Raw genomic sequence first — 26,538 nt, 5'->3', positions numbered from 1 at the left:
TCCCCACCTCTGCATATCTGTTCCTCTATTCTGATCGTCCACATCTCTGCATAAGTGTTCCTGTATGTTGAGTGCCCCCACCTCTGCATATCTGTTCCTATGTGTCATCTCATGTGATGGGATTGTCACAGCATTATTATTTTAACATTATTTTAATGTGAGTTTTTAGACTTACCCAGCTTAAAATCTTGGAAATCAGTATTATAGAATAAGAGAGATAAAAAGTAAAGGGGCTGGAGAGATGGCTCAGAGGTTAAGAGCACTGGCTGCTCTTCCAGAGGACCTGAGTTCAATTCCCAGCACCCACATGGTGGCTCCCAACCATCTGTAATGAGATCTGTCACCCTCTTCTGGCTTGCAGGCATACGTGCAAGCAGGATACCATATGCATAATAAGTAAATAAATCTTTAAAAAAAAAAAAGTAAAGGGTGAAAGGACAGGTATCAGCACCAGATGCCCCAAGACCAAGTTCTCAGGACAAAGGAGATTTATTTGTCCCAAGGGGACAAAGGCCAGGGAATGAGAGACAAAGACAGGAGACGGAGGATGAGGGAGAAGGGGGAGGGGATATTTGCTCCAGAGGACAAAGGATCGCCTCTGGATAGAGAAGAGACAGATGTGACCCATAGGCAAATGGCAGTTTATAAAGGGAAAGGGAAAACCCTTGTTAGGACAAGGTGTTTAATTTTAATTGGGCTTATTAATTAGGTGAGCCAAAGGGAGCTTTTGATTGCTGGACTTTAATACTTCAATAACTGGACCTTGGGGGTCAGCCACAGGAGGAAGACGTGTCCAAATAAGGGAATGGACCTTGGTGACTGGCTTTAGAAATGTAATCTAACAGTTTTTAGCAAGGAAGAGAGAAGAGGGCACAGGCAAGGCCTGCCAGAGCCATGGCTGTCACGCTGGGGCCTGCCAGAGCCATGGCTGTCACGCTGGGGCCTGCTAGAGCCATGGCTATCACGCTCGGGCCTGCCAGAGCCATGGTTATCACGCTCGGGCCTGCCAGAGCCATGGTTATCACGCTGGGGCCTGCCAGAGTCCCTTATGCCACATGTTTAAATTTAATGTCGAGATTTAATAGAAGACTAGCTCTCCCATTGAAGATATGAATATATCCCATGGATTATATCTCTACACATATACCATTTGGAAAGTAAGAATAAACCTTTTTCAAAAGATAATTTTAAAAAATCATTTGATTAAATAATTTTATAAATCAAATTTCTAAACATAATAAATAGACAAACCAAAAGTAAAAGTCAGGTATGCCATGTAAAATAAGAGTTCTCTAAAATAAACAAATACATGATGTGCTTCTAAAAATAAGATAGAGACCTGAAGGCAAGGTACTGGAGAGGAGAACACAAGGACACAATCACCAGCTAAAAGAAATACAGCTCCGAGTCAAGGAGCTGCACACACCAGCAGAATACGTGGAACACTTGGAGAGTGGAGCCAGGGCAGCACAGCTCCCTGCCTCGGCCGCAGGTTGGTAGATGGAGCTCTTTGTGACAATGGACACCCACTGTCCCAGACACCCTCCTCAGTGGACACCCACTAGGAAAGACACCAGACCTGTCCGTTGTGCGATATCTGTACACTGTGTGAAGATGGATTGCTGTGATTGGTTTAATAAAGCTGAATGGCCAATAGCTAGGCAGGAGGTATAGTCGAGATTTCCAGGGAGAGAGAGGGGAAGGAGGAGGACCTAGGTACTCAGGAGAAGCCAGGAGACAGAAAGGAAACAGGAAGTACAAGATGGAAGAGAGGTAACACCACATGATAGAACATAGATTAATATAAATGGGTTAATTTAAGTTATAAGAGCTAATTGGAGACACGTCTAAGCCAAAGGCCAAACTTTTATAACTGATAAGTCTCAGTGTCATTATTAACAGGCTGGCAGTCCCAGTGAGAAAGCACATCACACCTGTTCGTGTGTGTTCATTGGCAGTAGGTGCCAGTGTCCTGTGAGACATCACACTCCTGCTCTGTTACACTGACCCCTCCTCAGGTCTCCTGGATGCTTGCTTGCCGCAGTTCCTGTCATGGTGGTGGAAGGCATTTATAAATGATTCCCTAACTGAATTGTCAAAATGGACTAGCTTGGGTTTTGTGGTGAAGACTGGGAAGAACAAAGAATTTGGAGTCAAATGAAGATAGTTATGACGTAAGGTTATTATGAGAGCAAACAAACAAACAAAAGAATATGTGTAAGGCCTTAAATGGAGTCCGTAGTAGAAGTAAATAATAAGTGGTAAATCTGCTTATCTCTTGGTGAAGCTGGTAATGTTAATGAGTTCATCTTAACCTCCACTCCTGATGTATAACGATTTAGGAAAGACCCTTATTCTTGATGTAGCAAAGAGTGGAGGCGAGTAGCCGTGCGGGGATTTACCCCTTCTTTGTGGCTAGTTAGAGCCTAGCAGGAAGCTCTCATGGCTGGTTTGCACCCACACTCTCCAGATATGAGCAGGATTATAATCCCCCATCCTCTTCATGCTTCCCGCAGCTGATGAGGGTGACCTCTTCTGGCTGCACTCTCTGCTTTTTACTGTCTTTTCCCAGTCACATTCAAACTTCCTCTTTGTCTCATTTTTGCCAGTACATGTACATTTCAGCCGCTACCACTATGCTAATGGTCTGGTTTTCTCTGATGCCACAGGCACTATGGTTTCCATTGTTGGAGGCAATGATGGCGCCGCAGAAGCTCTCCAGCTCAGCCGCTCCTCATCTGCACTGTGAAGGTAAGCCCATCAAAACCCCCTCAGCTGGCCACTCCCCAGCCCACTGTCTGTCTGCAAACCTGTGTGGCGGTGTCCTCCCCTGCAGCCTTCTCTGTTATTTTCCCAGTGATGCCGTTGTCGTAGTCTCAGTCTCGTCCTGTGTGTTTCCTGCTGTGTGAGGAAAGTTTATAGTCCGTGCAGCTGACCAGCAGGCAGTTTTAAGATCCAAACTGGCCTGGGTTAGCTAAGTTTCTGTGTAAGGTGACTGTTTTCCCCTAATTAAAAAGAAAAGCAGAACTAGTCTTAATATTAACATTTTGTCCCACCAGCTCTGAAATCTTTGACCATGCAAGTTCTAAACAGTATGGCAGCGTTCATCGCCCTGCCGTCCATCTTACAGAGAATCCTGCAGGTGAGCTCAGAGGGGCGGGGGTCTAAATATCGATTGCTTTCCGTTATTTTACCAGTGAGCGAGGCTGAGGTTCAGATCACCTAAGTCTTGGCATTACCCACATTTCTAACTAACCTTGAATCGGTCTTACATGGTGTCACCGCATAGGTCCGGCCCTACCTGACATTGCTTCTATGGGGTTCACACACACATTTCTTGGTGTTTGTAGCCCCTGGGAGACAATGGGCACCTATTTCTGGCTGATCATACTTTCAGATTTAAAAAAAAAAACAAAAAAAAAACACTTCTAAAAATGAAGTGAATGTAGGCATTCTAAGTAGTAGTGGTTATTTCAGTTTTCTAGCTCATTCTAAAAATACTACTTCTAAGTTGAAAACTCACCCCAGCTGTAAATTCTAGCTAGCCTTTTGTCCAGAGTTATTGTAAGAAACATTTTCTCCTGTTTTCTTTGGCAAAAACTTAAAACCTCCCGCTTCATAAGGAAGAGAACACTAAAAATACTCTGAGCTGTATTTTTAGTAAAACCTGTGATCATTCTTGGGGAGACAGCAGGAATTAGACCAGTCTGTCTTCTCTCATCCTATGTGACGCGTGCACACTCGAGCGCAGACACTCACAGTGCATGCGCATACACGTGCACATGAGCACACAAGCATGTGCATGCACACACAGAGTCAAATAGTGCCAGGACTCTGCTGGTCTTGATTTTTATCCATTGGAATGTCCTCACAGCTCCTTCTAAGATTCCCCAAGTGCCTCTTCTCAGGTGCTCTGAGGCTTCTGGGTGGCCGGTCTGATTTAGGGTGCTGCATGCAGTAGTCGCTCCATCACAGAGTGCTATGTCCGCAGGAATTTAGGACTGGGGTGTTGCTCAGCAGTGGAACCCTTGCTTGCCTAGTGTGAGGCCCTTGTTCATCCCCGGTACCAAAGGAAAAAAAAAAACATGAGTATCGTATATGGGGTTTTCTGTTTGGTTGGTTGGTATTTTGAGACAGGTCTCCCTGTATAGCCCAGGCTGGCCCCGAACTCGGATCTCCTCCTACCTCTACCTCCCAGTGCACCAACACACCCAACCCTCAAGTGAGTTACTGCATTCAGTCCTTGGCAACTATCACATACTGAGGAATTCTCCAAGGTAGACTGTTTCCATGTGTTTTAAATATATTAATCACAAGGTTTGAAAACATGTAAAGAGATACCTCCATGAGGCTAGAAGAAATGGATCTAAATCCCAAAGCGGATTCTGTCTTGTATGCACACTGTGCCTTATGGTGAGCCTTAGCCACACACTATGCTATATAAATTATAACAAAAATCTGCCTTTCTTTTTGCAAGGCATCACGTAACTTGGAAACGTTTTGTTTCAAAACTGATCTCTTTGAAGCCTTTTCATATTTGAAACTCTTGGCTTTGACTTACACTGGGATTCATTACAATTGTGCTGCTTGCAGCATTAATTAACTTCTCACTAATCAGGGGGGTGTTCTGTTCTTAAACTTACCCATTTGTGTTTATTGTAATAGCTTTGCCCCTGTGTATGGACAAGGATTTTTTTAAAGTACTTTTATTCATCCCGATCCTTTGGTACAGGGAAGACGGTTATTATAGATTGTGGCTAACAAGTATGTAGCTCAGTTGATAGCATGCTTGCCTTGCATGCAGGAAGCCCTGGGTCCAGTGCCCAGCACCATATCAACACCTCGTGTGTAGGTGTGGCATGCAGAGCCGTCACTCTGGAGGTGGGGAAAGGATTAAAAGTTAGCAAGTTCCAGACCAGCCTCGGTTATGTCAGACCCTGTTTTAAGTCTGCTGACAAAGGAGGAAAACCAAAGAGAAGTGTCCTGGGTGACAGATGGGAGCTATTGCCTGTTTCCTGTTATCCTCCATTTAAGTTTGTGTTTTTGAGGAACAGATTAGTTACTGTGTATTAGTTCTCTTTTACCCAGTCCCACTGATTGCTTGTGTAAATGAAATGAGAGTCTGCCCCACAGGAGCTTCCTGAGAGAAAATGTTAGGATTCCTCCGTTCACAGTGTTTCATGTGGGAAACATTGCATTTTAAGGGCTGTCTGCTCTGCGCTGTCCTGAGGAACTAGCGCATCTCCATTGCTTACCCTCGGTCCACGTGTAATAGCAGGAGAATGGAGGCAGGAGAGCAGGGCAGGCTGGGCCGGAGGCTGGATGTGGTACAGGAGGGTGAGGTCAGGTGGTCACAGGGAGGCTGAAGGGCGTCCTGGTCCACGCCCAGGGATCAGGTGACACAGGCCAGGCTCACCAGGTTAGGCCGGGCACTGGTTGTGAGACCTGGTCTAGATCTGAGGACTGGGGCGGGTTTGGGGAGGTTAAGACCCACCAGGCTGGGCCCCCTTGCAAGATGTGCAGGGCTGGCCTGGACCTGGAGCAGATCTTCTTTTTAAATTGGCAGTTCCCCCATGACTGTTTGTCTTTATTCATGAGATGTCTGTGCCAGACCTTTTCCTGCTTTTTAGCTGAGACATTTGCTCTGTTGTCTGTGGGTTTGAAGTGTTCTTTCTACAGTCGTTTATAAAGTCCTTGTTTGGGTATGTATTGGGTAGATATTTTCTCCTGTGCATCATATATTTATGTATAGATGATATGCAGCTAAATAGTTGTCTTTTAGTTGCCACTGTGTTAGAAAGAAGCTGAATTCTGTATGATTATATTGGACCTCTTGACTTTGCGTTTGTGTAATCCCTCCTGGGTTCCAGTGGTTTTTCCTTGTTGACCTCTTAGACTCCTTTATAAAGGAATGTTGTTATGTAGCTCCCAGTTCTAGGATACCAAGGCCATAGCCCCATGTCAGCCCCACTTGGTAAAGACTTCACAGTGTGTGTGATCATATGGCAAGAGCTTGTGCAAGAGGGAGCAGTTACATCCCCAGAACAGAAGCCACAGAGAATGCAGAACGGCCACAGTTCTTCAGTAGCCGTGCCCGGGGAGCATCCCCAGAACAGAAGCCACAGAGAATGCAGAACGGCCACAGTTCTTTAGTAGCAGTGCGTGGCGAGCACCCCCAGAACAGAAGCCACAGAGAATGCAGAATGGCCACAGTTCTTCAGTAGCAGTGCGTGGCGAGCACCCCCAGAACAGAAGCCACAGAGAATGCAGAACGGCCACAGTTCTTTAGTAGCAGTGCGTGGCGAGCATCCCCAGAACAGAAGCCACAGAGAATGCAGAATGGCCACAGTTCTTCAGTAGCAGTGCGTGGCGAGCACCCCCAGAACAGAAGCCACAGAGAATGCAGAACGGCCACAGTTCTTTAGTAGCAGTGCGTGGCGAGCAGCACAGTGTCTCATGGAACTGCCTAGTAGTCCTGATATTTTTACTGTTTTGGTTTTGCCTACAGTGACCTTAACACGTCCCAGTGGACCTCTTAGAGATGCCACTGTCTCCTAGCGTTGCCACACTGAGGGCCTAGTTGAGTGTCCAGCACAGGAACCTGTGATGATAAACCACACCCACATCATAGAGTCTTTTTGATCCCGGAACAGACTCCCATTTCTAGAGGGGAAGGTACCGTTCTGAGCTTACCCCAGTTTACTGCTCCTGGGTGAGAAACAGGTCCTATGGCTTCACATCTATTCTCTCTGCCTGCCAGCCCTGCCTATCCTTTCTCCTGCCTTGCTATTGGCCGTTCAGCTCTTTATTAGACCATCAGATGTTTTAGACGGGCACAGTAACACAGCTTCACAGAGATAAATAAATGCAACATAAACTAAAGTAATGCACTTTAAGATAATACTCTGTAACAAACAGCAGCAGCTTTTTTTTTTAATGAGAACTAGCTGCAGAGTGATGATGAGAGCTGGTGGCTGCCCTAAGCTGTCCTTAAAGCCTTGCACTCATCTCGAATTCTATAATTGATGTGTTGCCTCAGCATGAGTAGTTTTTCTGGTTTTGCTTTTAAATTATGTATATTGAAGTAAATATAGAAATGACCTATAAAGATGTCATCTTTTTCTCTGAATTTAACCTTTTAAGACATCTTTATTCCCTGGGCAATGGCGGCACACACCTTTAACCCCAGCACTCGGGAGGCAGAGGCAGGCAGATCTCTGTGGGTTCAAGGCCAGCCTGGTCTACAAAAGTGAGTTCCAGGACAGCCAGGGCCACACAGAGAAACCCTGTTTTGCAATACAAACAAATAACAGCAACAAAAGGATATCTTTATCTTTCAGTCTCTCTTGTCAAGCTCTAAAACTATTAGTACCGTAGCACATTAACTGTCAGGTTCGAATATTTGTTAAATTAGATGTTTATAATATTGTACTACTGATAGACACTGTGGCTAAGAGATGTGTGTACCTAATGGGAGCTTCATCAGAACATAATTAAACAAGGATGAAAGACACTAAATAGATTTATTTTTGTGCAAGGAAAATGAAAAGAGGAAGTTATCTGGTGGATGTGTGGTATGAGTTGTTTTTCCAAAGGACACATCTGAGATATAAGCCAGACTTGTGAGTGATCACCCCTGGTCCCGGGCTCTCTAGCTCAGTGATGGGACCTCCAGCAGAAACCGGGACTCGAGCTGATAATGCCTGCTCAAGCCCTAATGTATTATAATTAGTAGAAAAGTACAGAGCTATTTCGTCCTTTCCATTTCTTCAGTCTCACAGCCGAAAGCACTAGAGGAGTCGAATCCATGAAGAACAGCTCCATACTGCTCTAGAAAAACCCCAAGCTTGGTACTAGTCTCTGTTAGAAGCTGTACTTCCTGCCCAGCCTTCCAGAGCCTACAGCAGAAGCTGTGGTTGAAAATGAGCAAGTTCAACAGGCAGGTAGTGATGCACGCCATTAACCCTGGCACTCGGGAGGCAGAGACAGGTGGAATCTCTGTGAGTTCAAGGCCAGCCTGGTCTACAGAGAGAGTTCAGGACAGTCAGGGCTGTTGTATAGAGAAACCTTGTCAGTGGGGAGGGGGAGGGGGACATCCAAAAAACAAAGAAAGAAAATGAGCAAACTCTGGTGTTAAATTCACCAAGTTTTTCAGACCTCTACCAAGTTTTACAGACTTACCACAAAGTTACCAGAGACATTTCTGACAGTTGTTTGTTTATCATTCAGTTTAGTTACCCTTATTTTCCAGCACACGTTAGTTTTTTATGTATCTATACTTGGGAGGGCAGCATAAATCTGGGAGACCATAAACCGTGATTTCTTAAGTTTCTAGATGCACAGTGCAGCTTTTGGCATGACAGCTCTTGAACTGAGTGTGCGCCCTCAGCCTCAGCATCTTCATTGGCTGAAGGTGTTGAGGGACGCCAGTGACGCGAATTCAGTGGCCCTGCAGCACCTGCTGGGTTCTGAGAACTCCCTAAGATGCAAGTGTCTGCGTGTGCAGACCCTATATAAAAGTGTGAGTTTGTGTAAATCCCGCATGACCTGCCCACTAACTTCTCAAATGTTTGGTTTTTGTGGTTCTGTAGCCCACGCTGGCCTTGAACTCAATATCCTCCTGCCTCCACCTCCCCAGAACTAGGATCACAAGCACATCACCGTGCCTGGCTCTCCCTTACACACTTAGTTCAGTGTAAATGATATGTAGATAGTTGTGATAAAATCATATTGTCCAGGAAACAATTACAATGCAAAAAGTCTGTGCATGCACAGACACAGTCTGGTCTGTTGTTTACTGTATGCACCATCGACTCATACTCAAGTGCCTGGTTGTGGGGTGGGGTAGATAGTATAAAGTGTTTTTTTTTAACCTGTATTTGGCAAATTCTACCCCTTTAACAAGAACTGTCTACTTGGATCATGGTTGTATGCCTGGATTTCTCTGTTTGACAAAAGTCATTTGTGTTGCACATAACCTGGTGTTAGAGCAGAGTGACAGGCGTGACACTCTGATATGTTAGCAATTCCTAAGATTGTAATTATCAATCCGGTCAAAGATAAAGATACAGGGGGCACAAAATATGCTGAAGATGAAAATTGCATAATACATTTTAGATAGAGCAGTTTGTCAGTATGCCTGCAGCCATAAAACTGTCCTCTAGTCCATAATTCCCTTTCTGGAGATGTCCTCTGACAAAGGAGTCAGAGGTTGAGACCAAGATTATAGTCATCAGCCATGATCCGAGTTAATGGGGCTGGGGAAGAGGAGACCCTGGACATAACAGCTTAGAATGATTAGGTAAACAATTTTATTTTAACATGATTCCTATTCTGTAGTTTTCAGAACTATTTGATAATGGCAGAGAGTACTCACAATGTAACATTAAGTAAAAAATATATGTGAGGTGATCAATTGAATATGCTGAAAAATGCATCCTCCTTCATCTTTTGCAGAACAGGACTGAAGGAGTATCTGCCAAAGTCAGCAGTCTCTGGATGAGTGGATTGCAGTTTGGAGGTTTTGAAGAGTTTTTGGTCCACCTAGTGTTTTCAGGATTGTGCATAGTAAATAAGTGGCTTGGAATACCTACAATGAAAAATAGTAGAGAGGACTTGGGTTTCTAAATAGCTGTGATTTATCAGCAATGGCTTTATTACGGGGAAAAAAATGCTGAAAGCTGTTTGTCTCCAAAACTGGGGAGATTTAGTTAGTTTTAACCAAGAGATGGCAAAATGTGAGAGTCAAGAAATTGTATGGATTCTGGTATTCTTAGATAACACTGGTTTTCATGGAGTGGATAAATAAGAACTCAGAGAGGGAAAGTTGGTGTCGAAGACAAAGAAGCTTCCTAGAGAAGTGATAAATGTTTGTTCAGACTTGCAAAAAAGTTGTTTGTAGAGGGGACTTGGGTAACCTTCATTTTAGTTTCCAAAATATTTGAGATGTCCAGAGAGAAACAAATTAAGCACCTTCTGGGGAGGGTTCGTGGAAGAATGGGTATGTTATGACTGACTGTTAGTGCTTAGGCTGGCCATGGTAGCCTGTTCCTGGGAATCTGCCACTTGGGAGGATTGTGAGCTTGAGGCCAGCCTGGGCTACCTCTCAGCCTGGGCTGCCTCACAGCCTGGGCTACAGCGTGAGATGCGACCGCAGGAAAAATGACAACAACCAGCCATAACAAGTACTGAATGTGACATTAAAATCCCAAGAATCATAACAGTTGCATCTTTTTCTGATTAGGACCCAATTTATGGAAAAGGAAAACTTGGAGAAATCCAGGGCCTTATTCTGGGGATGTTGGACACCTTTAACTATGAGCAAGTGAGTAATCTGCTTGTGTCTGAGTTTGTCTAAAGATAGAAAAAAAACTTGTGGTTTTCTTCCTATTCTTTTCTTTCCTTCTGCTTGAATATTTTTGTCTTTGAAAAAATCACAACTTACTAGAAATAAGTAGATTGAGATACATATGTACCTTTCCCTACTTTTAAGTTTCCTGTGAACTTAATTTATAAACTTGTGTGTGTGCCCACACACACACAGAATATTGAAATGCATCTTACTTATTTTATGATCCATTGGCAATCAGACTAGTATTTTATTATATGATAAACTTTCTGAGAAAATGATTAAAAATCTTTAATCCATAAAAGGGGTCAGAGAATTATGGAAAATAGCAAAGTAAAACTAAATGACTGTTCATTTAAGTATTCTGCAACATTATTGCTACTAACTAGAAATTGTCATTATTCCTCTCTTAACTCAAGGTTGCTTAGAGCTGTTAAGATTTAGTTAGAGCTAGCTCGGCCTTGTATACTTTCTTCCTTAGGATAAGTGCCAGGTGCCATCTCACATCTTAGATACAGTATCTGCTTTTTGTTAGAGTTTAGGAGTGAGAAGAAGAAGAAGAATTGAGAGGCAGAGCTTTTCTTAAATGTTTTCCTGAAGAATTGAGGCTGCCACAGATGGCACAGGGAGGCTCCATGTCACCACAGACGCAGGCCCTGAGACGTGGGGGAAAGCTGAGCACCGCTGGGAAGTCATAGGAGAGGAGAGAAAGGCGAGGCTAGCTAGACGGTGTTAGCATACCTTGAGGGCAGTTAAGTAGAAGTTTTGCATTAGAGGTTAAGTTGAAGAGCTGAACTGTATAGCAAGGAAGTGGGCTGTGCCCAGGTCTGTCTTGCCTTTGGACTGACAACCTGACTGCGTGTCTCAGTGATGTGCATGCAGGTTGAGAATTAATATGGTATGAAAGCACTTTACAAGCATAGGCAGCCTTAAGGTGACCTCATGTGTTAGCAGTGGAAATGTCTTAATGACAGATGACAGGATCTTGAGCAGCTTCAAGTGACTTTTAAGTGCCGATCAGAAAATGAGATCTCTGCCCAGGGGAAATGAACACTGAATAATGACATTAGCTTTCCAGTGAATTGATACTTGAAACACTGCCATGCAGCAGTTTCCATCAGAGGCCAGGGATCCAGGCTGTTCTTATCACAACTGCCGGGACCATCGAGAGGGAAGTTATAAATGCTCGCAATAGATTTGGCCTTATCGAGTCATCTGAAAGCCATCAGTACTGAATTGAGCCACAGAAGGGCAGAGCACACATTTCTTAGGAGCCAGTGACAGACTTGAGTGTTTGAATGTGTGCGTTCATCATCACTGTGTGGGAGGGGTTCCCACTTGAGATGTTGGGTCGTCTCATCTCCGGTTTCAGCTGTGTTGTTCATTAGTCCCTGTCCTTCATTTTAGCCTCTTCTTTTGTTTTGACCTTCTGCAGACCTTGCTGGAAACCACAACCAGCCTTCTGAACCAAGACCTCCATTGGTCACTGTGTAACCTCAGGGCTTCAGTCTCCAGAGGACTCAATCCCAAGCAGGACTACTGTTCTATATGTTTACAGCAGTACAAAAGACGCCAAGAAATGGCTGATGAAATCATTGTCTTCAGGTAAGAGAGGGAAGGGATATTAACGGCCTTGGCCCGAGGACGTGTGTGGTAGAAGCAGCCAAGCAGAAGTCCATGTGACCATGCACAGCCAGCCATTCAAGCCGCCAGCAAAATAGCCAAGAGTTCCTGCCCCACAGCCCTTCCAGTCTGAGTGGGAGTGGGGAGGGGACATGAGGGGTCTCAGACATTTTATAAATCCTGTCTAATCAGAGTTAAGATGGAAAGAAAAAGCAGCAGGACCAGAGGGTGAAGTGTGTACCTGAGAACAGTGCTGTGTCAAGCAAGCAGGATAAGGGATCTCTCAGGGGATGATGACCTTGAGCAGAATGAGAGACAGAGGTGGATGTGCGGAGAGCCGTTTGGATCAGAGTGACTCTGAAAGGTGTGACCAGCTTGCTGGTGCATTGGATGTGGAAGTGGAAACTAGGTCTTTGACTTGAGAAATGCAGTGAATTGTCTGAGGAGGAACCGGTATAAGAAACTGGGAAAACAGTAACTCTGTCCTGCAGATCTCAGGCTTGAGGGAGCTGCCAGATTCTGAGTAGGTTATCTAATAGTCATACTTTATCAGAAATCCAGAGCCATGCTGAGACTGGAAATAGATAGTTAGGAGTCAGCAACACAGACACTTAAGCCACGGTACCTAGAGGGAGGACATGTCACACACAGGTGACACAGGGACCGGAGACCGGAGTCCAACTTCCTGGTTTTAGACGTTGACTCTGCCATGTGCTAATTCAGACCTAAGTCAATTTTATCTTTTTCTATCTCAGTTTCCTTACTTGTGGACTGAGATGGAAACAGTAACTGCATGTTGAGGTTTTGCCATGAGTCGACGGTGCCCGGCATGACAAAGTGTTTTTGTGAGTGTCAGCTGTTCGGGAAAACTGGCAGGTCTGGAGACGCACGAGGAACGCGTTCTCATCGCACTGAGAACCATCCCTTCAGGAGTCGCTTATTGAGAGCCTGCTTGTCCTGGTTGTTGTCGATGGTTTTGGTTTTTGTCAGTTTAACTAAAGTCATCTGACAAGAGGGAACCTAATTGAGAAAATGCCTCCGTAAGGTTGGCCTGTAGGCAAGCCGGGGGGGAGGGGGCATATTTTATTAATGATTGTTGCATGAAGGCCCAGGCCATTGTGGTTGGAGTGCTATGAGAAAGCGGGCTTGGGGCTGCAGCGATGGCTCAGTGGTTAGGAGCTCTTTCAGCGGACCTGGATTCATTTCTCTGCACCACATGGCAGCTCACAACCACCTGTAACTCCAATTCCATGGGGTCTGATACCCTCTTCTGGCCTCCATGAGTACCAGGCATGCAGGCAAAATACCCATATACATAAAATATAAATAAATAAATGAATGAAGCAGGCTAATGAGGAGCAAGCCAGTAAGTAGCATTCCTCCATGGCCTCTGCTTCAGTTCCTGCCTTCGGGTTCCTGCCTTGGGTTCCTGCCCTGTCTTACCTGAGTGATGAAGCGTGACCTGAGAGTTGTAAGCTGAAATAAACTCTTTTCTTCCCAAGTTGCTTTTGGTCATTGTCTTAGTTATGTTTTTATTGCTGTGGTAAGACACCACAACCAAGGCAACTTCTAGAAGAAAGAATGTATTGGGGGCTTACAGTTTCAGAGCCCTTGACGAGCAGGGCAGGAGCATGGAAGGCAGGCATGGTTCTAGAGCAGCAGCTGAATGCTTACATCTTCATCCAAAGGAGGAGGAGAGCTAACTGGGAATGATGTGGGCTTTTGGAACCTCAAAGCCCACACCCAGTGACACACCTCCTCCAACAAGGCAACACCGCCTAATTCTTCCCAAACAGTTCCACCAGCTGGGGACCAGGCATTCAAAGATTTGAGCCTCTGGGGACTGTTCTCATTCAAACCACCACAGTCATGGTGTTTTATCACAGCAACGGGAAACCCTAACAAAGACACTACTGTGAACCAGATCTGTTCATCAAGATAAAGAGCAGCATGAACAAAATATGAAGCAGTGATAACTACTATGGAAAAAAAGAGAATAAAACATGCAGAGAGATTTGCAGAAGTTTGGGGGAATGACTGTTTTATATAGCATGGTTAGGAATGCCTGACTGTTGAAATGACTTATTAATAGACAACTGTGAAACCTAATTAAAATGTAATTACTTATTACGTTAATAAGAATAAAACAGTAAAGAAAGAGGATGTTGGTCGCTACCAATTTATAAAGAGCAGTTGGGGGACACCCCCTGCACAGATGATGTTGGAGTGATTTTAAGACATCGGGAAGTGGCTATCTAATTTGTGGGATGTGTGTTCGGCTAGGGTTAGGGATATGGAGTCTGTCAGGCACCACATTCCTGTCGTGCTTGACGGCCAGTGGGTGGGTAGCACAAGAGGTCTGGACAGAGTGAAGAGAAAGTAACAAGAGAGAATGCCCAAGGGACAGCAGAGGTCAACCGGACAAGACTGGGTTCTTGTACGAAGATGGACTTTTCTTCTGAGAAGGCACTGGGTAGTTTTGAGGACGGAAGTGGTATGTCAGGGTCACTGGTTGCTGTTTTTAGAGTGGACCACGGAGGGACAAGGAAGGAAGCAGAATGATCGGTAAGGCAACTTCGGTCGCCTGCATGTGGCACAGTGCAGTCAGTAGCGAAGAACTAAGAAGTGAGAACTCTGGGTCCCATCTGAGAGCAGACCCAGCAGGATTTGCTTCCAGATGCGCTCATCATGTGCAGGGCAGGAAACAGTGTGGACGACTCCACACTTCCTCCTGAGAAGCTGGAAGGTGCCGTTGCTGTTGCTGAGATGTAGAAGGGTGGATGGAGATCCGCAATGGAGGTTGAGTTAATGAAAGTTAGGGGTTTGCATTTGCATATGTCAAATCAGGACTCGTGTCTAGACTTCTCAAGGAGACAGATACATAGGGCTGAAGGAGATGTCTGGCCTGGCGGTGCAGACCTGGGCGTCATGAGCCCATGGCATTTTAAAGGTTACTAAGAAGAAAAATAAAAAAAGAAAGAAAAAAAAAGATAAAGGTTTTGGAACTAGAAATAATAACTGAAGGAGCAGGGCTGGGCCGAGAAAGGACAAGTAAGAAGAAAAATAAAAAAAGAAAAAAAAAGATAAAGGTTTTGGAACTAGAAATAATAACTGAAGGAGCAGGGCTGGGCCGAGGAAGGACAAGTGTATGAGAAGCAGGCTCTATACAGAAAGAAACAGCATCAGGAAGGAAAACTAGGCAGCCAAAGAGAGGGTTGCCTTCTACACTCCTCTAGCATTTCTGGTTAGAAAAGGGGATCCTGAAATGACCATTGAGAGGCATCCTCAGTACCAGCCCCTGGATCCCTTCCTAGGAGCAGTACTCAAGCTTCCGAGTGTGGCATCTCTGTGAGGGTTTCAAGTCATAATCCACCTGAAATGTGGTGAGGACACTCGTGCTTTTACCAAGCCACTCAGATAATTGTGACTTTTCCCCAGTTACTTTAAAAACGCTACCTGAAACCAGCTATCAGAATGCTTCAGTTTGAGCGTGAACATTGGCTCAGCTCAGCTTCTGCAGTCAGAGAACTCATGGAGGCAAACCCACTCACAGCTTAAGAATCCAAGTAGGCGGTGGTGGCGCACGTCTTTAATCCCAGCACTTGGGAGGCAGAGGCAGGCAGATCTCTGTGAATTCGAGGCCAGCCTGGTCTCTACAGAGTGAGTTCTAGGATAGACAGAGCTACACAAAGAAACCCTGTATCAAAAAATAAAAACAAAAACAAAACAAACAAACAAACAAAAAAAAGAATTGAGTAGGTGGAGTGGGTTCTTCAGGGGAGGACATCAGTGAGTACGTGTCCCTCCTGATTCTTGTCCCTGTGCAGCCAGCCACTAGTTCATTTTGGATTTTTCTTCACCACATACAAGTGTCCCACCCTACCCTATCATAATTCATGTTTATGGACTTTATACTAAGGAAAAGTACAAATGTGTCTTCATTTTGCAGCTGTGGCCATTTGTATCATTCATTCTGTCTACAAAGCAAGGAATGCACCCTGGAAATTGAGGGCCAGACCAGATGGACGTGTTACAAATGCAGCTCAAGTAATAAAGCAGGCAAACTCAGCGAAAATCCTTCTGAGAATAAGAAAGGACGGCTAACCTCCTCACAGGTGAGACTCGGTTCAGCACTGGCGTGGCCTGTGCTTTCCTTGTCAGCCTGTCAGGCCTGGCCTGTGTCGTCAGGTCCCATAAGCCTCCAATTTACCTGATAGAAACGGAATGCTTGACATCTCCTGCTCAGTCATGTGGAGAGTGTGAAGAGCCTGTCTGCTGTGCACTGACAAACTGAGGAGATGTGTTCTGTCCTCTCTCGGGGACCGTAGCCAGAGTGGCGGGTCAGTGAGGACAGACGAGCACCCGCCCTCACCAGCTCCAAGACATCACCACTGTCCCACTGTCTCGGAGCTGGTGATGGCGGGTGCTGCTCCTGTGCTCTGTGCATGTGTCTTCCCCGAAAGAACCTGGTGCAGCGTGTGCATTTCAGAAACTTCTCACTGCCCCTGGAGGCTGGGAATAGAGCTGAAAGTTCGAAACCTCGACCCCTAGCTCAATCTTCCTGGCTACCAGCCCCCATTCCCAAACTCTGCAGGGGTCCCCAGCTCCCAAAAGTGCTCTTCTTTTTTTTTTTTTTTTTTTTTTTTTTTTTTTGTTTTTGTTTTTTGAGACAGGGTTTCTCTGTGTAGCTTTGCGCCTTTCCTGGAGCTCACTTGGTAGCCCAGGCTGGCCTCGAACTCACAGAGATCCGCCTGGCTCTGCCTCCCGAGTGCTGGGATTAAAGGCGTGCGCCACCACCGCCCGGCTTAAAAGTGCTCTTCTTGACCAGGCGGTGGTAGCACATGCTTTAATCCCAGCACTTGGGAGGCAGAGGCAGATGGATCTCTGTGAGTTTGAGGCCAGCCTGGGCTACAAAGTTAGATCCAGGACAGCCAGGAGCCAAAGCTGTTACACAGAGAAACCCTGTCTCAAAAAACCACAGAAGAAAAGAAAAAAAAAGTGCTTTTCTTACAGAGGAGATTCAAAGGTGGAATTGGGGGGGGGGTTTGTTTGTTTGTTGTTTAGATTTATTTTTACTTTATGTATATGAGTATTTTACCTGTATGAGTTTGTATGTCTATGTACCACGTACATGCAGTGCCCAAGGGGGGCAGAAAGAGGGTGTTGGACTTCTTGGAAATGGAATTACAGAAGGTTATGAGCCACCCCGTAGGTGCTGGGAATTGAACCTGGGTCCTCTGGAAGAGTAGTCAGTCCTCTTAACTTCAGAGCCCCAGTTCTAGATTTTAAAGAGCTCTTTGCCAGGACTAAGGGACAAAGGCCAATAATTGTGTTCTTACTACATGACAAACACAGATGAACCAGGCCAGAAGAACAGAAAATGAGTGTACCTGAATCAGATGTAAAAAATCATGGGAGATGATGTCAGCTGCCCCTGCAAGGGAAAATGGGGAGGGGAATAAGATAGGTAGGTCAGAGGAAAAATGAGGCAGACGTGATAGAGAGCAAACCTCTGCTCTCAGCAGAAGAGGATGTGCATTAGGACATGACCATGGTTAGGTCTAGAGGTGAAGAGCTCCCTCACAAGCTTCACCTCCCTCGTAAGTCATCGCCATCTCTCTTGGAACGCAGCCTCTCCTCACCACCCTCAAGCCCCAGAAGCTCCTGATGCATTTGACTGACTTTGCACATAGAATGTGAACTAGGCGTGGGGACTTAGCCTTTGCATGTTCTTAGTCATTGAATGGTCTTTGGACCTTAGTAAAAAATTGGTTAGCACATACTCTAAACTCTCTTTTCTGTGATACAAGTATCTGTCAGTTTCTGACTCTGCCGCTGTATGGGAAATTTGGCTGCAAAGTTATGTGTGTTGGTTTTGGTTTGATTTTTCAAGGCTGAGTTTCTCTATGTAGCGCTGGCTGTCCTGGGAACTTGCTCTGTAGACCAGGCTGGCCACAAACCCACAGAGATCTGCCTGCCTCTGCCTCTGTCTCCTAAGGGCTGGGATTAAACGCGTGCACCACCACTCGGCTCATTACAATTTTTTTGAAACAGATAACACATTTACTGGTTGGCTGTGAGTAGGAAAATACATCTGTAAGGAAAAGAGACCCTGTATATAAATATAACACTAGCTAGTTAACAGTTTGACCAAAAAGATTCCACTGAAAAGAACAGTAAAGGCCCTTGTTAACCACCAGTCCATCTGGTGTAAAGTCAGTTTCTCATCACTCTTTGCAAAACGCTGCCAAGACAGATGTAGCTCTTGAGCTTAGTGTGGCTAGTGTTTGAGGTTTTGCAACATGAATGGCAAACAAGAGTTCCAGGGCATCACACAGTATGTACTGTGAATAACAACCACTCTACTTTACATCAGAATCCCAGTTTTAAAATTTTATGTGACTAAAAGGAGTAAAGTGAACATCTTAAAACACCTCTTACAGTTGGGGGACCCCTGCTTATGTTCTCTCAATTACCTATGACAGATGTCCTGGATGTTGTGATCGACTCATCCTCTAAATGCCTTGCCTGGGCTGGCTACATGACCCCCATACTTAAAGTCACAATGGCAACAAGCTCTGTAGTTTAAATAGGGAAAAAATGGGACTTCCCCTCCCTGCCCCCTCATTTTCATTGAAAACCTCATTATAAATTTTAAAGTCAGCTCTCTATAAGAGAAAAATCTAAGCTCATGTTAAGTTCTGAAACCATTTACAGTATATTCATTTCCCACGTCTCCATACCTCAGGCACTGAAAAAGAAAACACTCAGTTTGCCTGCCTTTCCTTTTACCTCCTCAGTGCATGTAAAAAAGGTAAATACTTTAAAAATTAGACGTCCGTGTCAAAAGCGTTTCTCCCCGTGGCTGTCTATTCTGTGTGGCAGATAGGGCCCACAAGGAAAAGAGTTGATATTAGCCGTATCAGATACATGAAGTGTTTAGCTTCACACCAACTTCATGAGGGTGAGATAGTCCTAATTTTACAACTGAAGGAACTAGATGCAGCTCAGAGGGGAGAGCCAGTGTTGGAACTCATGATTTTCGGAACACTGCCCCTCCATCCTTCCAGGAAACTGCCTGGTAACTCTGACTGTAAACCAGATGTGCACGAATTGCCGCTTGATAGTCCTCCACATCGTATGAGTCAGTCACATTTCTAATCATAAACTTGAAGTAATAAGCATCCATTCCATAGTACGGTGGTTTTCATTAAAGTTCCTTTGATTCTTTAGTTTTCTTTGAAGATCTGTCCATCCTGCTTACCTCTGTCCAGAGAGCATGGCAGGAGCCACTCGGCTTTCACGGGCTTCTCTCGGTACACAGGATGATTGAATGTGTTTGAAATATCCCACTGCCCTTGGAACACCATCCTGTCAAATAGCTTTTGATTTTATCTTTTTGGGAAAGATGATTACTGATAGTGAGCTCTCCAGCTTGTGACTGCAGCTCAGCTTCATGCAACACTTACCCCCAAACCTGTGGTCCTGGCCGGCCAAGCGCCGTCTCCTGCTGTTCTTACCTAACTTCATGTCAGCCAACATATACAGCCAACCAAGTTTACATGCTAGTTGTCTGCCAGCAAGTTAACATGACCAGGACATAAGTGATTCCCCAGAACACCTCTTTCTTCTGGAATAGGGATTTGATCCTATATAACCAAGAGAAATGATCCAAATGAGTTTCTTTGCTTACTCTCAGGGTTTACGGACGCTCAGGGGATCTCAGAGCCAGTGTCGTCCTGGCTGGGCTGTCTCACTCTGTTTCTCTCCGTGCACAGATAAAATGCACAAGAGAAACTAATTTTAGTTGAAGTATTCAGCATCCTAGTCTAGTATCTCAATACATTTATTCATTTATATTAATATCAAATGATTTCAGTTTCATCTTAATTTATTCACTTATTAAATTCAAAGTAACATAATACCTCCACTAGCATTAGATGAGGTGAACTCACTATTAAATTTTTTAAAAGTGACTATTGAATTTATATTAATTTTAAAGTACAAATTCAAAGAAAAAAGATTTAGTAGATCTCAAACATTATTACACTGTGGTTTTGAATTGTCACAGGTACACAGTTGGTGTGAGAGGCAAATAGAATGTTATAGATGAGAACCTTGGGTTGAGCGGCAGGGAATATACTTATCTACAGATAGAACCTTTGAGCTCATCTCGGAAGGGTACAAAGTTAGCAGCCGTGTTAAAAAAAAAAACATTTCAAACAACAGAACGGGATGCAGAAGGGGTCTGAGGAGGGAGTGGAGGGCACTGTGCCACGTGCCTGTGGGCCCAGCCACTGGGAAAGCTGAGGCAGGAACTGAGCAATCTGAGCAGCACTGTGAACTGTGTTGGGGGCGTGGGGACTGTAAATGTGGAAACCGATGAGGAAGGAGCAGGGAAGAGCGTGTTTGGTCACAGGAAACACTGACAGTTTTAAAACAAAGGCTGTGATGTGGCCCAGGACCGGGTTGTGCACAGATAGCCATACCTTTTACTAAACCTCTTTTCCAGCTCTATTGTAATGAATGGCTTAACATTCCTACCAGTCAGCAAAGGCTTGTGTCCAAGACACCTGAGAATAACAGTAATGAAAAAAGAATTTTCAGCCATTGTGCATAACTATATTTTTGGTGGAAATATAAAAGAAGGACTTAAAAAATTCTGCTCCACCACAATGTGAAAATACTCATCTTGTCAATGTTCAAAGTCATATACATTGAAATAGCAGAATGCCATTGCTTTAACTTACTAAAGTAGCAGCTCTTAGAAATAGTTATTAAACTGGCATGCATTTAAAAATACCCTTTTTGTGCGTGTGTGTGTGTGTGTGTGTGTGTGTGTGTGTGTGTGTGTGTGTTTGCATATGTGTATGTGTGTTTCCATGTGTATGGGCTGAGTGTGTAAGATGTGAGTGCACCTGTACGGTGAGGTCAGAAGTTGGTGTCCTGTCTGATGTCACCCTCATCTGCTGGAGGCGTCATGGCATCATGTAGGCAGACGTGGTGCTGGAGATGTAGATGAGAGTCCTACATCTTGCAGGCAACAGGAAGTCTACTGAGACTGCGTGGTATCCTAATCATAGGAAACCTCAAAACCTGCCCCCACAATGACACACTTCCTCTAACAAGGCCATACCCGCTCCAACAAAGCCACACCTAATAATGCCATTCCCTTTGAGCTTATGGGGGGCCAATTACATTCAAACCACCACAGTGACAAAGGACATAAAAGGTAGGATTGCCCAAAACCTACTTGAAGAAACTTGCTAAGTCATTAGTGAGGAAAGAGGAACTGAGGCAAAGCCCCAGTCTCAGAGAAAAAGAGAACCCAGGAACTCAGAGGAGGCAAGGGTTTGTGGGAATCAGAACAAGAGCAGCTCCAAGAGAGGCCAGAGGACTACTTGAGGTTTAAGAGCATTAGATGGAACAGTGTCCTAGATGGATGGATAGCCAGGAGTAAGGTCTGTTCCCCCAGTGCATATGCAAAGCTTAAAACCCACAGTGCATTAAGACCCCCAAAGATGATTTCACTGTGAAGGAAGAGGAGAGGGTTAGGGCTAAGTGCTGTTTTGATCCCACCAACAAAGCTTAAAAGGAAGCCCTAAAAGATAGAACTACTTACAGCTATTTAGAGCAAAGCTCAAGAGTCTACAGAAATTTAGAACATAGACAACACCTAATGAGGTAGAATTCCCCTCTCCCTGGTGAGCAGAGAGGCAGGAAAATATGTCAAAATTGACAGTTTTTGACCCAGAAATGATACAGGTGATAGAATTGATAGAACATTTAAAATTATCATATGCTCACGAAACCAGTGAAGATTGAATATGTTGACTAGGGAGATCAAAGTTAGGAAATGTCAAAGCATCTGGAGATAAAAACAGCCGTGTCTAAACGAAAGATGAGGTTTCCAGCAGAATGGACATTTGCAGAGGAGATGGTTCGTGAACAGCATTGCTTAGCAACAGAAAGAGAGAGTCCGGCATATATATGAGAACATTAGCCCATGGATTGTACGCTAACTAGTAGTCCCAGGGTAAACTCAGCAGCGTCCCCTAACCAAATGGTCATGTGCAATTAATAAAAGCTATTGGTAGCTTGCTGTGGCTCAGGTCGGATTTTGCTGTCAGAAGAGGCTTGACACCAAAGCATCATGCTTTCTTCTGTACTGAATTATTTGGTTCACAATCCTTTTGGTGTCAGAGCTTCATGGGTTTTAGAGAAGAGGCTTTTGGGTTCACTTTGGAGACAACCTGGCAATGACTTTTATTAAATGCTTGTGCTCTTGAGGCATAGAATTGCAGAAATCTAACAGGTAGTCAAGCTTGAGTGCCAAGTGTTACTACAAACTTGGGATGCTTAGGACAATGTTTTTAATACCTAAAAAGTTGAAAGGAACTGAGATATCCCTAAGCTCATAGTTGATTAAATTAGTTATAGTGCCTCCATACAGTGAATGAACTTTGTAGCCATGAAAAATACCGCACTGGAGGAAAATATTAATGTGTGAACTACTGTTTAATGTCCAGTATGGAAACCCAGCAGGAATGTGACTGTGGTGCTCATCGCTGTGACCGCTGTGGGGTTCGACTGTGTCTTCCACTTAGGTTTCCTTCAGTGTGTATATATTCCTTCTAATAGAGTCAGAAAGAAGTAAGACTTTTTAAAGAAAATAATGGTGATAGTCCTCTTTCACTTAAACTTTAGATTACCTGAGTCAGGAGTCATTTTGTTAACAAAGCTCACAAAGGTTTGACGTGTTCATCGTTATTAAGGCTGTCACTCAGCCCATCACCCATATTCCCAGATCTGCTATCTTGCACCTGGATTTATAGCTGAATTGCCTGAGGCATTTCCAGAGGAATCTTTTTAAACAAAAGCAAGACCTTTCTCAGGGGCTGCTGAACCTCTTCTGTTGCACATCAGAGGCTCCCGGACTTAATCTCGAGAGAGCAGATTTCTCTTGTGAGTCACCACATCTAGTTCCGGACTTCCTTGAAAATGTCTGCAGATCTGTGCATGGGGTCATTTTTTAAGCTCAAATACCTACTTTTCTTTGAAAATCTTTCTCCCTTTTCAAAAAGATCATAGCAGAAGTTAAAAATAGATCACTGTGTGCAAGCTACACTGTCCATCTGGCATGACTTCCCGAGTATTGATGGCATGGTGTGTCACACCAAGGACTGTCAAGTCCAGCTCTTGCAGACTTCAGAACCTGAAAGGGCAATCTGGACAACTGGCAGTTTTCACCCTTAATCCGAGTCATGCTTTCGGAAGTTTCTGAAAGTCACATGGTCTCTAGAGGTGGAGGGACCTGGGAGAATGGCGCTGATAAATGAGGCAGACTAAAGTCTTATGTGATAACCAACTTTATCCAGAGCCTGAGACAGTTTACACCCTGATGGTTAAGAAAGGTCACACGAGTAAAGTTCTCATGCGGTTCAATCTGTGTACAGTTACACGGACAAGCCGTGCATGGCAAAAACATGTTTTTCCATAGAGGCAAATAAAACAACATAGTTAAGACATTTAATTGACTAGCAGCAGCAAGCCATAATGAACAATCGGAAGTCAACTCACTCCTATCTGCTACACCTGGGAAGGGCACAAAAACAGATTCTAAGAACAATTCCATGTTTTTAAAGAAACTGAGGTCTCTAGACTCTTGTCTTTTTCTTGGAGTGTTCTCACAAGCCTCAGAATTCTCCTCACATAGTTCCATTCCTGGACCATGTTCCAACATGTGGTGAAAGCAAGAATACTTGCGATCTCTGTGAGTTCAAGGCCAGCCTGATCTACAGGGCAAGATCCAGGGCAGGCACCAAAACTACACAGAGAAACCCTGTCTCGGGGGGGGGGGGGGGAAGAATGCTTGCAACATGTTCCTACTTCTGTGGTCATGTGACGGCAATGAGGGCTACTGTCATCATGCCACTGTGTGCTGCAGACTCCAACTGAGACTGGAGGAGCTGCCCTGGGCCTGGGGACACAGTGCACTTGTTTAGACTTCTAATCCATCATTTGGATGCAGAGCCTGGGACCAACCAGCCAGCCAACAGTAATGGTTATAATTTATTTATAATCAATAAGTGTATATTCTGACTTCACAAATAGGATATTAATATGTGCTGGAATTCACTACCGGATTCAGAATTTTGTTCTGTAAGAAACTGAATTTCTTTAATAGCTACAAGCTGTTCATATTTTCTGTTTCATCATGCTTGGGTCTATACTTTTAAGTTCTATATTTAAAGAACTATATCCTGTAGATTTATTTTGTTATCCATTTTGTTGATGTTTGCTTTTTGGAGTTTCTCAGAGTTTATCACAAGAATCTATAGATAATTATTGGCAGACTTCTAGAATATAAGCTCAATATTATTAAAAATGATTGTATTTCTATATAGCAGCAAAGACCAATAATAATTTGAATATTTAATAGTCCAGACTTAAAGAATATTTTATTTTTTAAGGGTTTGAAGTCATTTTATGTATGTCAGATCCATAAAGGGAGAAATACATTATCAAAATACATTATATACATGTATGAAATTGTCAAAGAAAATAAGAACGGTAGAAAAAAAACAAAGCACAAAATGAATCCAGCAAAGGCAATATTCATTGTTTGACTGGGTTTTTCCAGTTTTCCTTCTTGAAATATAAAGAAACTACAGAAATCTGTAGAGGGAGGGGTTTCCATGGAAGCCGTGAAGAAACTGGGAGAACCGTATCATTTTGTCCTTTTTGGTCTTTGTCTGGTGTACGATGCTCCACTGTGGCCCTTTCAGTCGGCAGACGCTGCAGATGCGCTGCTGGGTGTCTTAGTCGTCATACAGACACAGCCGGAAAGTCACCATGAGCATAGGTCAGGGTTACAGCTTGAATGAAACCAGCAGGGTTGTGAGCGTTAAGCAGTTAGCAGTACTAGAAATTAGCAGTGTACTCATAATCCTCAGGAGATATGATTTTGTATTCCCAGCCTTGGTCCTCACTAAAGCTAATTGAAGAAAGCTCATCTCTCATTTAATTCAGATAACCTGAGGACAGACGTCTTAGGTGCGATGACAGTCTCCGTCATCTGGAGAAAACAGGAAGGGAGTCTTTTGTGCCGTTTAGTGACTTCTTTCCATTCCTCCCTCAGAACTTAGCAGCATGCCTTAGGAGCTTCATTTCTGTGGGTGCCTTCCTGTTTTTCTGTCAGCCAAGAGATTAGATAATGTAGCAGTTAAAAGCCTAAATCCTAGAGACAGGAAACTTGAGTCTGCTTAGACAACAATTCAGAGCACACGGTCTTCCTTCAACACTATACTTAGTTTTCTTATCTCTAAAATGGGTAGCAGAAGCCATACGAGAAGAGGGAGTGTGGATTAAATAAAATTGTGCCCATAACAGGCCTACCGTGGTGCTTGGCACATAAAATACGTTATATATTATTTCCCTTCTTGCAATCATCTCCGTGTGAGCAGTGAGCTTTGTCTTAGTCAGGGTTTCTGTTGCTGTGATAAACACCATGACCAAAAGCAACTTGGGGAGGAGAGGGTTGATTTCCTTTCACAATTCTCAGGCCCAGCCCAGCACTGAGGAAGTCAAGGCAGGAGCCCAGCCATGAAGGAGTGCCGCTTACTGGTTTTCTCCTCATGGCATGCTTACCCTGCTTTCTTACACAACCCAGAACCGCCTGCTAAGGGAGACACCACCCACCACGATCTGGTCCCTCCCACATCAATCATTAATCAAGGAAATGCCTGGCAGACTTGCCAAAGCCCAGTCTTAGGGAGGCATTTTCACAATTGAGACACCCTCTTCCCAGACGTCTCAGTTGGTGTCAAGTTAACAACAACAACAACAAAAACAAACAAACAAACACCAACGTCACAAATATGTATTAAGACTAATTGTAGATACATTCCCTATGTCTAGTAAAGTAACTGCTCACTTTTAAATCTACTGCTTACGTTTCTTTAAAATTCCTAAACACTCCACAGATAGAGAGTCCGTCTTCTGTACAGGTACTTGCTGACTAGTCAGCACTGTAACTGTTCTTAATGCAGCCTCTGGAAAATAGTGTCCAGCTTTCAAAATCCACAGGGATGCTGTGGTGGTTTGAAAGAAAATGCTCCGCAAAGGGAATGGCACTATTAGGAGGCGTGGCTTTGTTGGGGTAGGCATGGCCTTGTTGGAGGAAGTGTGTCACTGTGTGGGTGGGCTTTGAGGTATCATATGCTCAAGCCACATTCAGTGTCTCAGTTCACTTCCTGTTGCCTTTGGATCAAGATGTAAGGACTCTCAGCTCCAGCACCATGTCTGTCTACATACTGCCTTGCTTTCCACCATGGTGATAGTGGACTAAACCTCTGATCTGTAAGCCAACCACCACATTTAAATGTTTTCCTTTATAAGAATTGCTGTGGTCATGTTGCCTCTTTACAGCCATAGAAACCCTAAGACACCCAGTCCCTAGTACCAACTTCTGTCTTAGTTTCTGTTTCTATTGCTGTGAAGAGACACCATGACCATGGCAACTCTTATAATGGAAAACATTTAATTGTGGTGGCTTACTTACAGTT

The 26,538-nt window shown here is 44.2% G+C and overlaps 1 protein-coding gene across 7 annotated transcripts in view; it reads left to right on the top strand.

Annotated features, from left to right (window-relative positions):
* Positions 1 to 26,538, top strand: part of Vps8 (VPS8 subunit of CORVET complex) — a 237,908-nt gene that overhangs the window by 175,312 nt on the left and 36,058 nt on the right. For all 7 annotated transcript variants that reach the window (XM_028859198.2, XM_037209870.1, XM_028859197.2 and 4 more), the window contains 5 exons: positions 2,670 to 2,751; positions 3,060 to 3,142; positions 10,244 to 10,324; positions 11,784 to 11,953; positions 15,921 to 16,086. In XM_028859198.2, coding sequence (XP_028715031.1) covers positions 2,670 to 2,751; positions 3,060 to 3,142; positions 10,244 to 10,324; positions 11,784 to 11,953; positions 15,921 to 16,086 — 582 coding nt within the window. The remainder of the gene's footprint in view (positions 1 to 2,669; positions 2,752 to 3,059; positions 3,143 to 10,243; positions 10,325 to 11,783; positions 11,954 to 15,920; positions 16,087 to 26,538) is intronic.

This window comes from Peromyscus leucopus, chromosome 12, assembly GCF_004664715.2.
Source record: "Peromyscus leucopus breed LL Stock chromosome 12, UCI_PerLeu_2.1, whole genome shotgun sequence".
Taxonomy (NCBI): Eukaryota; Metazoa; Chordata; class Mammalia; order Rodentia; family Cricetidae; genus Peromyscus; species Peromyscus leucopus.
This window is presented reverse-complemented; position numbering and strand designations above follow the sequence as displayed.